This window comes from Grampus griseus, assembly GCF_964374135.1.
Source record: "Grampus griseus genome assembly, chromosome: 1".
In the NCBI taxonomy this organism is placed as follows: domain Eukaryota; kingdom Metazoa; phylum Chordata; class Mammalia; order Artiodactyla; family Delphinidae; genus Grampus; species Grampus griseus.
Genome location: NC_139017.1, coordinates 5,946,873 through 5,959,114, shown reverse-complemented (window position 1 = coordinate 5,959,114; position 12,242 = coordinate 5,946,873). Strand labels below are relative to the sequence as shown.

The 12,242-nt window shown below is 36.4% G+C and overlaps 1 protein-coding gene across 2 annotated transcripts in view; it reads right to left on the bottom strand.

Annotated features, from left to right (window-relative positions):
* KCNT2 (potassium sodium-activated channel subfamily T member 2) overlaps positions 1-12,242 on the bottom strand; it is a 369,346-nt gene that overhangs the window by 46,149 nt on the left and 310,955 nt on the right. For both annotated transcript variants that reach the window (XM_082654683.1, XM_082654684.1), the window contains exons 22-24: positions 6,879-6,980; positions 2,417-2,500; positions 1,391-1,519 (exon numbers count right to left, since the gene is read on the bottom strand). In XM_082654683.1, the coding sequence (XP_082510809.1) occupies positions 1,391-1,519; positions 2,417-2,500; positions 6,879-6,980 (315 nt within the window). The remainder of the gene's footprint in view (positions 1-1,390; positions 1,520-2,416; positions 2,501-6,878; positions 6,981-12,242) is intronic.

Sequence of the window (12,242 nt, the reverse complement as noted above, 5' to 3'; positions counted from 1 at the left end):
AAATACTCCTTGATGACAGTACAAATACTCAATTACTCTTTCCCTATCTGTACTGTAAACAACATACAACAACATCCCTTAATAATACATAATGACTGAACATGGATATGAACTTGACCAAGGGCAGAATTTACCATGTTCAAATTCACAAAGTACATATTGTAAGATAAAAACAGGATAGTATTCTGCTGTGTGAAAATATTCTTTGTTCTTATCAAGTTCAAATAAGAAATGGTTAATTGCTTAGGTGTGAAAGCACTTTTTTTCTCTTAACCTTTCATCAAATAATAATTTTTTGGATGCAGTGTTTTTTAAATTTTAGGCATATCTGGCTAAGTTGTCTTACACATTTAACTTTCTGGTATGTTTCTCCCATCAATCATTCCTGATTTTCTCTGATTTTGTCTTGCTCTTTGTGGTGTGAACCACGGGGACCACAGCCAATGACAAACTCAGATTCAGTAGCAGAGCTGGCAATAAAGCTTCTTTTAGCACCTCTGAAGCTGCAGTGAAACCACTAAAGAGCATCTCAGAAAAACTGAACTATTTTCTTCCGGCCTCAATATCACTTACTTAAATGTCAAACTATAAATTATATCAAGAAAATAAAAATCTACTCCATTACTCTTATGCTTCTTATAAAGCTCTTCTTTTCCACACATGGATACACTGATTTTAATCACAAGCTGGTATAATGATTACATGACTATTAAAATGCATGTAATTAATCTGAGCCTCATAGTTGAGGTTCTATTTTGCATAAGACCAAAGAAAGAAATGGTTAACCAAAATTTTGAATAACTTTGAGGTACCTGAAGAAGTAAAAATCTTTCAAGAATATAAACCGTAAGTTGGAACCACATAGTGTGACCAAATTAAAATGTGAATATGTTTTTGGTCACACGCAGGCATCAGAAATTCTGTTCCATTTTCATAGGCTCTAGTTTGTTTTTATAATTACTGAGCTTTCCTCTGGGAGGGTCTGGCACTGATCCTAGAGTTTTTTCTTAGCTTCAAAGTAGTCCTCAACCTAGAGCTTGAAAAATGTGAGTTTCATGCTTCCTAACTCATCTTTGTTTTCCCTCTTTCCAAATGCTAATATGTGGAGTTGAAGATTATATTAGAAAACTAGTTTGCTTGCCCTGAGAACTTTTCTTATGTATCCAAAGGTTACTTAGAATTAACTTCCTTCCTGAAAACCTACAAAAGACATTCAGAGCCCAAAGTCCACAAACTCTAAAACAGTCTTTTAGCCAACATTATTTTATGAAATTCCTGACATAATTTACATAATTTAATGACATATTTCAGAAATAAGTTTATAGGCTTAGGAATGGCAGTATTCAATAAGATTAAACATTAAGACAGGAATATTTTGATATTTCCAAACCTCAGATGTAGTAAGTTTTTGAGATTCAGTCCTGTAGATTCCAATGGGAACATCTCCAGTAGAAGAACATAACTTCTGATACAGTCTGGCATAAGTCCTGATCCATAAGTCATCCTCAGTGATTTTCATCTACAATCATATGAATTATTTACATATCAAGTTTTTAAGAAATAACCCAATGGTAATTTTTCACTCTTTAAAGGTAGATTTTATTGATATTTTGAAATCTCAAAGTGACATTCATAAGTGCTTATACATGTATTAAAGCTTTTTATTACATTCCATCTCAGCCTTATCCCTGGGTTCACCCAAACTTAAGAAACCAACTGCTCCATTTGTGGCAGCATGGCACTGTATTAGTCCCATATACTTGGAATATCACTGGTAATTGATTGGGAATTGTTGGAAAACCTGTAAAGGCTTGTTTGAATGTTGCAATAACCTTAGTGGACAGGGTCTGCTGATGTTACAAATCTTGAAGTGCAAAGGACACTCCAGCACAAAAACGAATTGTCCATCCAAAGTTCTACTAGTACCCATACTGAGGAAGATGTGTAAAAGTATGGAGCACAGGACTCACAGACAGGAGGCATAAGTACTAGTCTCTCTTTGCTAAACATGAATTTGAATTTGTTAGCAAGATACTTCATTAAATACACTTAGGCATAGTATACTTATTTATAAAACAGAGAGGTTAAATGTCATGATCGCTGTTTACCTTGGCAGTGTAGCATCCTTTGTCAGAAACTCAGTCTCAAATACCTGCTAGAATTTTGTACAGAACGGCTACCTTCAGGATCATTTTTGTTCTGAATTTTGTACAGAATGGCTATCTTCGGGATTATTAGTTTAAATAATGTTTTCCCTAAACATTGTTTAAGGGATTAAAAAAAACTAGGATGCTATTCTTTGAGCACATATTAGAAAAAAATAAATAAATGACATAGAAGAGTTAGCCAAAGTACATTATAGATGGCTTTCAGAATTGCCTGTCAGAATAATCTACACCAGAGATTAGTAACTTACAGAGCAAAGAAACCCCGATCCTGGTGTAGTGTCCAATCCCAACAGAAGTCTGGTGATAGAAATCATGTAGTCCTTCACAAATGACTGCAATATAAACAAAATACGTATTTATTGTGTGTAGGAAATACATAGAATAGCTTAGAGCATGAACATCTTATCACATCTTAAAGGTTATTTCTTGTAACACATCATTAAGCCCCCATAAAAAAGGAAATAAAAATCTATCTTGCCAGTGTCCTCAATACACATGTACAGTTAAGCTGTCCTTAAAGAAATATGGGAAATGATTATTTTCTAGAATATCCGGATATGCTTAAATTTTATGGATGTTATTGGATGTGATGAAAACATTTTTAGATTTTTAAAAACAAAAACTATAAGCCGAAATATAATAGAGAATGTTTTAAAAAATCTAAAATGACTAAAATTTACAATGAAATATTTCAACCGGTATTTGGTTTTTTGTTAGGATTAAACGATGCTAGTAGAATACATTTCTATATAATATTTAAGTAAATCTAAATATTAGTGAATTAATAGGTTAGTATTTTTTTAAAAAATAAATTTATTTATTTATTTATTTTTGGCTGTGTAGGGTCTTCGTTTCTGTGCGAGGGCTTTCTCTAGTTGCGGCGAGCGGGGGCCACTCTTCATCGTGGTGCGCAGGCCTCTCACTATCGTGGCCTCTCGTTGTGGAGCACAGGCTCCAGACGCACAGGCTCAGTAGTTGTGGCTCACGGGCCCAGTTGCTCCACGGCATGTGGCATCTTCCCAGACCAGGGCTCGAACCCGTGTCCCCTGCATTGGCAGGCAGATTCTCAACCACTGCGCCACCAGGGAAGCCCAATAGGTTAGTATTAAATACCATCATGAGACTATTTTGTTTGCTAACATATATTTTGACATGTTGTTAGAACACTACTCAATAGTTCAAATATTAACTGAAAAATGCTTCTAGTTTCTTCAGTTTATTTTTTGGTCTGAGTGAAAAGAGACTTTCAACCCATACAAGCAAATTTCACCATGATATGTAACAATTACTTCATAAATCATATGAAATTACTGCCTTGAGTTTGATCGTCAGGTGTTAACAAGTGAAACATTTAAATAATCATCTAGGTATTTTGCACCCTTGTTGCTGCAAATGGCATTATTTTGTGTTTTTTTTATGGCTGAGTAGTATTCCATTGTATATATGTACCACATCTTCTTTATCCATTCATATAGAGATTATCATACTAAGTGAAGTAAGTCAGAAAGAGAAAGACAAACACCATATGACATTGCTTATATGTGGAATCTAAAATATGGCACAAATGAACCTATCTACAAAACAGAAACAGACTCTTAGACATAGAGAACAGACTTGTGGTTGCCAAGGGGGAGGGATGGGCTAGTAGATGCAAACTATTACATTTAAAATGAATAAACAACAAGGTCCTACTGTATAGCACAGGGAACTATACCCAATCTCCTGGGATAAACCATAATGGAAAAGAATATTAGAAAAAAGAATGTATATATGTTTATAACTGAGTCACTTCGCTATACAGCAGACATTAGGCCAACATTGTAAATCAACTATACTTCAATAAAAAAATAATAACAATAAATCATCTAGTTATTTTGTATAGCAAAGACTTTAAAAGTTATAACACCTTTTTTTTTTTTTTTTGCGGCACGCGGGCCTCCCACCGCTGTGGCCTCTCCCGTTGCAGAGTACAGGCTCCGAACGCGCAGGCTCAGCGGCCATGGCTCACGGGCCCAGCCGCTCCGCGGCATGTGGGATCCCCCCGGACCGGAGGACGAACCCGTGTCGCCTGCATCGGCAGGCGGACTCAACCACTGTGCCACCAGGGAAGCCCTATAACACCTTTTAAACAAATCATCTAGACTACTTTGTTGATTGCTAATTTCTTTTACCAAGAGCTAGTTTCAAAAAAATAAACCCATCTAAAAAAGAACATAAGGAAACACATCTATTCCATTTTTTTCAGGCCATTTATTTAAATGGCTCTTTGGTTTTCAAGGCGTATTAACCTCCTAGTAATTAGGACATGAACATATTGGGGCCACCAAGAGGAGCTGTGACACGCACCCCTGTTAGCATCATTCAATTTCATTTGTAACTCAGTGTGTGCTAAAGAAAAATTTTAAACAAATTCTTGGGCACTTAAAACTATTATTTCCAAAATAAAAAACAGAAAGCACTCATGGAAGAGAAATTAAACTGAAGATTTGGCAAATGACTATTTTAAATTATTTTAGAGCCAGATGTGGTGTCCAGAGGTCATCTGTCCTGTAACTTCATCAGGGCATAGACTAGAGTTAGATGTGAGCCAAAAATGTGGATAGCCCCATTTAATATCACCAAATCCATGCATTATGTCTTATGTGATACAATCATAGAACATTTTTCATAGAAGATTTTTTTAATATCTATTTAATGTTATTTTAGGTAATAACTTTTTTAATAATTGGTTTTCCTGATCTACACAGATGAGAATTAATAAAAATGATTAAAAATATGAAAGCGATCTGTGTTTCAAGTGGGATATAATAAAAACCAATGAAACAAGCAAACAAACTCAAGCATTATACAAACGCAGAGTCATTTACCACAGGAAAAGGGTCGGGATTAATCTAATGAGGTATGCATGGCTTGAAGATGAGTATTCCCACTAAACACTGGACAGTTGACCTTCCTGAGCCCTTGTCTCATCCATATATTATGATTGATAATACTGCTTATGTTATAGTTTTCCTTGGGGAAGCAAATAAAATGAGGTCTAGAATAGAATTACATTAATAGTAAATCACTATAAAATTGTAGTCATCTATAATAGTTCTTGAATATATAAGCATTTATCTTTAAGAAGATGGGTTTAAATCGTTAACCAAAAGAATTAGATTGTATATTTTAAGAATAGAAGAATGCATGTTATATAATTTTAGAGAATAAAATATTTTAAATTTCTAATCTCTTTTTAACCTGTAAATAAATACTCTTTACCTGTCTGAAAAACCTACCATTAAAATATCTCATTTGACATCAGAAGGTAAATGGGCAATTACTACTTTGAAAATTATTGTTCTAGTTCATTCTTTCTGCAGCTGCTAGCTTTGGAAAAAACACAATTTCCTGTATTTCTATGTGTAACAAAAAAAGTGAAACAAAAATGAAAGGAAAGTAATAACTACTGCACTCCAATTCTACAGAGTGGTTTTCCTTCTACTTAGCTTATATATCAAAGACTTTCTCATGAGATTTCGTTTAAACATAAGGTACTGTGGCTAAAATATCTGAAAACCACTGGTGCATAATGACAGCAAGCATTTGACTGCTATGGATATAAATCCCCTCAGAGGCAACACTGCTCTTCAAACAATCCCTCCCTTGAACCCCCTCTTTGAGAGATCAGAATTACGTGTGCCTGGCAATGGGGTCTGGGGTAGAAGCCTGGCTTCTGGAGTACCCAGATAATGTGTCTGGAAACTTTCGGGAGAACAGGAGTGTTTATGGTTCTTTGCTGTGTTGTTCCCGCACTCATCTGGCATAAGCAGATGGTTTGAAACACGGCCAGAGACATAGTCATAGGCATAATTAGCCCAGAGGCCAGTAGAAAAGCCTTAACCCTCTTTGGATTAGTTTATTCCTTCAAGCATGGAGGATGAGGGTACATAAAATACATGATCAAAAAAGACAACACAATGCTTGAATGCTTAATTTGAGATTAAAGTTATCAAATAACTTAAAGCCTTATGAATATCTTTTTTCTCTTAATGGATCTATTTTAAAAGTATCTGATTACTTGATTCAGAGAATACGAAATATTGCTTTTGTTCAGTTTCTGACAGAGTTAAAAAAAAGATTAAAATATATTAGTGTAAAATAAAATCTCTATGAACTTCTTAGCTAAAGTTAAGAATGATAAAATGACAATGTAAAACTGGCATTCAGGAACAAACCGAATGGTTCTTAGTGGTTGTAAAATCTTCCTTACGTTTTTCTGAAGTAGGCAATAATTAGCAGATGTTTAAAATGTCCTTGGTTTATCAGTTTATTGACATCATTTGCTATTACTTACTAAAAAAATATGTATTAGAAAGAAAGCTGTCTTTTTTTTAACCTAGTAATTCTTTCTTAGCTTTTATTGTCTAGTAATGTGCTTAGAGGAATATGCAAAATGTATTAAAATGTCACATTAAACATTGTAGGACACTGGTGTCATAGAATGCCTGATATCACTTCATAGATTATTCTGAGAAATAATTTTTTCTTACAGTGTGTTTCATAGGCACATTTATGTCATCAAATACATGAAGTAAAATATTGGATTACTTCCAGAGCCAATTTTAAGTTAACGGCTCCAAGAGAAACACTAGTTGTATTATGCGTTTGATAGAATCTAAAGAAAATAGAAAATAAACATTTTAGAGAGAAACAAGAAACGCTGCATACCTGGTAAAGAAGCGTGTCCAACATGCTGATACTGAACACCCTCCCGGCAGCAAAAGGCAGTCGGAACATAAAGGCCAAGTTAGAACCTCGCTCTCTTTCTTTCTGTTCAGAAATTTGAAAAAGAAAAATTTGTGAGCATTCTCTATTTTATGCTTTTCTACTTACTTAAATTTTCCTAACATATGTGAAGAAAGCCATTTTTATCACGTGGTTCTTAGCTATGAATGTGTCATGACTTCACTTATAATTGTATTTTTAATGTCCCTTTACTTTTCATAACCAAGTTTTCCTGGTTAAAATACCCAGTAGTAAAGAAAGCTTAATCCTTTCATACATTAAACATTTATTTACTCTTAGTACCTATTTCTGAACAGGATTTGAAGTGACATTAATAAAAGGAACACACATAATAACATTATTTCATCAAATATAAAAAAACCTAAAGCCACATAACGTATCCTAACATCTAGAATATCTGCTTTTGAATATTCTCATATGTGAGGACAAAAAACATAGGCAAGTAAGGGCGATCACAACCAGTGGTTCCTAGCTTTCTGTCATTCGAGTTTTAATTTACCCATCTGCCTTTAAAGTTGTGCCAACCATACCAATCTGCAGCTAAGCTTCTGTAAGTGACAAAAAAAGTGTGTGTGTTTGCGTGTGTGTTACGGTGGATGAGGGTTTCTTTTGAAAAATTCTGTTGCTATTAGTGCCTGCTAATAAATGAAGGCCTATGACCAGATGTTTGTGTAAGATTGGAAGGACTTTCTTAACCTTGTACTTAAGTGGTAACTCCAAAAATGTTCGTTTCTTTTGCTGCCAGCTTCCGTTTAACAAGAAATACAAGACACAGCCAAGCCAATAAAAAAATCACCCCTCGCTCTCAGAGGCAATGGGAGGAAGCCCCTGTTTCTAATGTAGCAAATTTGGGAGATCTCAAGGGACGGGACGTCTCTGGGTCCCCCTTTTTAAGAATGGAGGGGAGGGAGCATTGCTGAAGGAAGGGGTCTTGGAGAGGACGGGGGCCACTGCTGCTGCTTGCTGTCATGATGGTACTAGAGAGACTTGACCCCTGGGCTTCCCCTGGACAGACAGATGAGGCTGGTGCTCAGAATCAAACCTTTCAGGGAGAAACAGGAGTTATTCCACCACATCTAGGCCCATCCAGACTATAAGGACATCCTCACTTGAGATGTAGACAGAAGGAGGGATGCGCAAGTGGTGGCCCCTTGGTGTCCGTGTCCATTACATCACAACGCGGTCTCTGATTTACTAGGCTTGGTGTCAAAAATGCTTCATTTGAACCGCCTCGGTGGTTAGGAGATGCCTGGAATGAGCTGTCTTCTTGCAGGGATAGGCAGGCTTTCCTGTGAATTGGGGGCCACATCTGGTTCTTAAGGTGTACTGCCAAAACCACAGATCTTCAGCCCATGTTAAAGCAAGTAGCCAAAATAAAGTGCCGAGACCCTAAGAATCTGAAGTCCAGCATCTGTCACGAGGTCAGGTGGGAAACAGCAAGACTGTTGGGCTCTGCACACGGCTCATTCAGGGTCTTCTTTCCCAGAACTTGGTGACAGATCTCTGTTACCTGCCTGGGATCTTCTAAGCCAAGGACCATCATCTCTGTTCATTGTTCATTCCTCTAGCTAACAAGGGGCTTGGGACACATGGCAAAGTACGATTTTATGCTTTTGCATGTTTTTTCATCCCTTAAAATTTTTAAATCAAGTTTTGTTCTTTTTTTTTTTTTTTCTTTGATGCAGACTTAGCTGCAGTAGAACTAGATAGGGAATTAATTTGTTCATGGTTAGACTCAGAGAGTCGTGGTGGTCGGGTGGTGGCGATGGAGAGGCACAGGAGAATGTTCCCAAGGTGATCATACGTGGGGCTGGGGTGGGTGGGAGGCAGGGAGTGCACAGTGGCTGCACAGACGGAGATCCGAGGAGCCGGACACACTGAGCACGTTCCAGCTGTAGAGGAAGATGTGGTCTCAAATACTGTTCAAAAATCAAGTTGGAGGAAGACTGAGAAAAGCCATAATTTAGTGATTAGAACATGATTCCAACTCCGGCCTCTCCTCTGCTCTCAGTGTGAAACCGTCTAGTTTTTGGCTTTAAATATCTCATCTTAGGACTTCTAAACCCATACATTAGCGTTCACATCTTTCCCAAAGTTCAGTTACAGCTATCAGCCTGAATAGGTTTTTTTTTCCAATTAGACAACTTTTACTAAATGAGAAAACTACATTTAAAATGTGCTTTAAAACAAAATGGAATTAGAAAAAAAGACATATGCATTTGAAAGAAGGTTGCACTGTGCTGAAAATCAAATCTCTTGCAGTAATACAATACGCCAATTCTTAAAACGTAAGTCAACAGAATTCTCAATTTAACATTTTCAAAGACGATATTAAGGTCAAGAATTTCACATCTATGGTAGCACTTATAGAAGGGCATTTATAAATATGATGTCCATCCCTGTGAAGCTTACACATTTGACAACGCTCAGTAAAAGCTTTTAGAATCACATCCAAAAGTGCTGCATTCAAAGCATCACAAATCTGTGTCCTGTAAGTTCTCCTTCTAACATCTGTATGTTGACTTTTCTACTCCTGTCATTGGTTAATACTACCCTTAAAAAAAAGAGAGCAGGAAAAGAAATGCTTCAATAAACCCTTGGTCATGTACAGAAATTACTGCTACTATAGTTCACTACAAAGCATGTCTATACAATACCATATGAACTTTGATCATGAATATCTTTCTGTAAACATAATCTCATGCTTTACTAAAATGAATTTCTCATCATGCTGAATAATCGCCTAACTAGTTAATCAAAGGTACTGACTAGTCAATCAGAGAATCTCTGACCACCATCTCTGCATCCCTCTCCCCAGTCCATCCATTAAATTTCCAAACTCCAGCATTTATCCTTAGAATTATCTTAGAATTATTCTCTCTTTGCATCCTACTGCTACAGTACTTGCTGGGTCTTAAACCGACTATTAATTTGCCAACCTCTAGTCTTTTGTGACACCCAGTCATCCAACACGATGCTGCCAATTCATTTGCTGCCAAACAATTGCAATAATGTAAATTTTTATTCATAAATCTAAAATCAGTTTACTCTAAGATCCAGACTTTCTTGCGGAATACATGCCTGGACAGCTCAAAGCCAAGATTTCTGTGAAAAAGCAACATATCCTCATGAAAAGAGCTTGTCCTAAGAATTTCCTGATGAAAACTTGAGTCTATGGTAAGCTCAGTGGATCAGAGGCAGGGTGATCTTTGGCATATAGCGGTTTCTTTCACTCACATTATCCCTGCTCAATGATTTACTGACGGAGAAGATACATTTCCTAAATCCAGTGGGTTGTTCTCTAATTTTAATAAAGGTTTAACCAACATTTCAAATGTTCTCTTTTATTATATACCTACATTTACATAGATGCTTCAGTTAAATTACATTACGTAGCACATTTAATTAAAAAAAAGTTTGGTTCAGTTACATTTTCCAGTTCATACACTGTATTTTCCAAATACAGAAATATTCTTTTACCTTCAGGGCTTACACTGAAGGAAAGGTACTCACTTCCTTTTTCCACACATCTGAATCCTATCGATAAGTATCATTTTATAAATCATTCATTATTAAAGGTTCCAATCAAACACTAACTCATTCATTTATTTACTAAATTAGTCAGTTAACAAATAACAAATAGTGTTGACAAGTCTACTCTACATAGGGCATTATCCTTAGTGCTAGGCATACAGAATTCCTGTTAGAACTCATAAATTCTGTTAATATAGAATTATTATGCATTGAATATGGACCAGGCACTAGTAAACAAATATGGATACCTTCCTTGCCTACAAGAACTCACTAACTGTGAGTGATACCAAAAACAAACAGGGAAGACACCGGGGTGAGAATATGCAACAAAACAGGGGTAGATGCTTGGGTAGCACGTAGGAAGGGCGTCTACCGTAGTCTTCTGGTGGAAAAGTCGAGAGACTGAATTAGAAGTGATGTCTAAGTGGAGACGCAAATATGAGTAGAAATTAGCCAGCAAATTTGGGAAGGGCAGGTGTTAAGCAGAAAGTCATAAACAAAAGGTTCAGCATATGCTAGAAGCTGGATAGGAATAAAGCTTAAAAGACTTGAGGAGCTATAAGCAATTCTGTTTGAATACAGCATTGAGTGTGAGTGTACGGGCTGGATGGAGAGGTCAGAGGTGAGACTGGAACAGAAGCCAGGAATTAGATGTTAAAGTTCCAGGACACTTGAGAGGAAAAAGGATGTTATCAAGAATTACGCTGAAAAACAAGGGTGAAAATTGGGACAGCTCCAGGAAAAACAGGACATACGATGAACCCATTTTGAAATCATGTTAACAATTTTGAATTGTATCTTAAGTGTAATGAGAAACAACTTACATATTTTTTAAGAGGAGGAGTGATATGGCCACATTTCTAGAATGGTCATTCTGGTGACAATATGGAAAATGGACTGGAAATGGGGAGGTGGCACGGGGAGACCAAGCAAGTTAAACGAGGGTGTTAAGGCAGCAATTCTAGTGAGAAATGAAGGTTTACAGAAACAGATCTTCTTCAAATATATTTAGACATCAGACATTAAATTTGAGGGAATTTTTGACTGAATTGGGTAGTAGAGAGAAGATGAGGATGATATCCCACTTTCTGGATAACTGGGTGGATAAGTGTGCCCTTCTGTAAAAAAAGGAAAGGTGGAAGAAGAGAAGACTATAAGTTAATTTGGACTTGAGTTTCAAGGTTAGTAGAGAAGTCCAATTGCTAAAAATATGGATCCAACAGACAGTATAACACACAGTGGTTTGGAGCTTGGATTCTACAGACAGACAAGGTGACCAGTCAAATATTGCCACTTCTGGTTGGACGGTCTTGTACAAGTTACTTAAGCTCCTTCTTCCTCTGTTTCATCACCTGTGAAATGGGGTTCATATTGGTTCATATTGGTGATGACATTGCATTGTCATTCTAATAAATAAACAAGATAAAACATCTAAAAGTATTATGTATAGTAAGCACTTACTGTCTTCTATTACTAGTAATTCTTCAAACACATCAAGTGATGCATCACGTTGTGGACTTGATATTGCTTGCTTTCTTCCTGTACTGATACTTCCAAGTTTTGACTGGACTAGTCTGGTGTTATCATTATAGCTCAAATATCACCTCCCCAAAGAGACCTTACTTTATCACCTTATTTAAAGTAGGCGTTCCCCAGTTACTTTTGAATATAACCCTGTTATGACTTTCAGAGCTCTTCTGAAATCTATAATTCCTTGTTTATTTTTTTATTAGTTTTCTGTTGGTCTGAGGT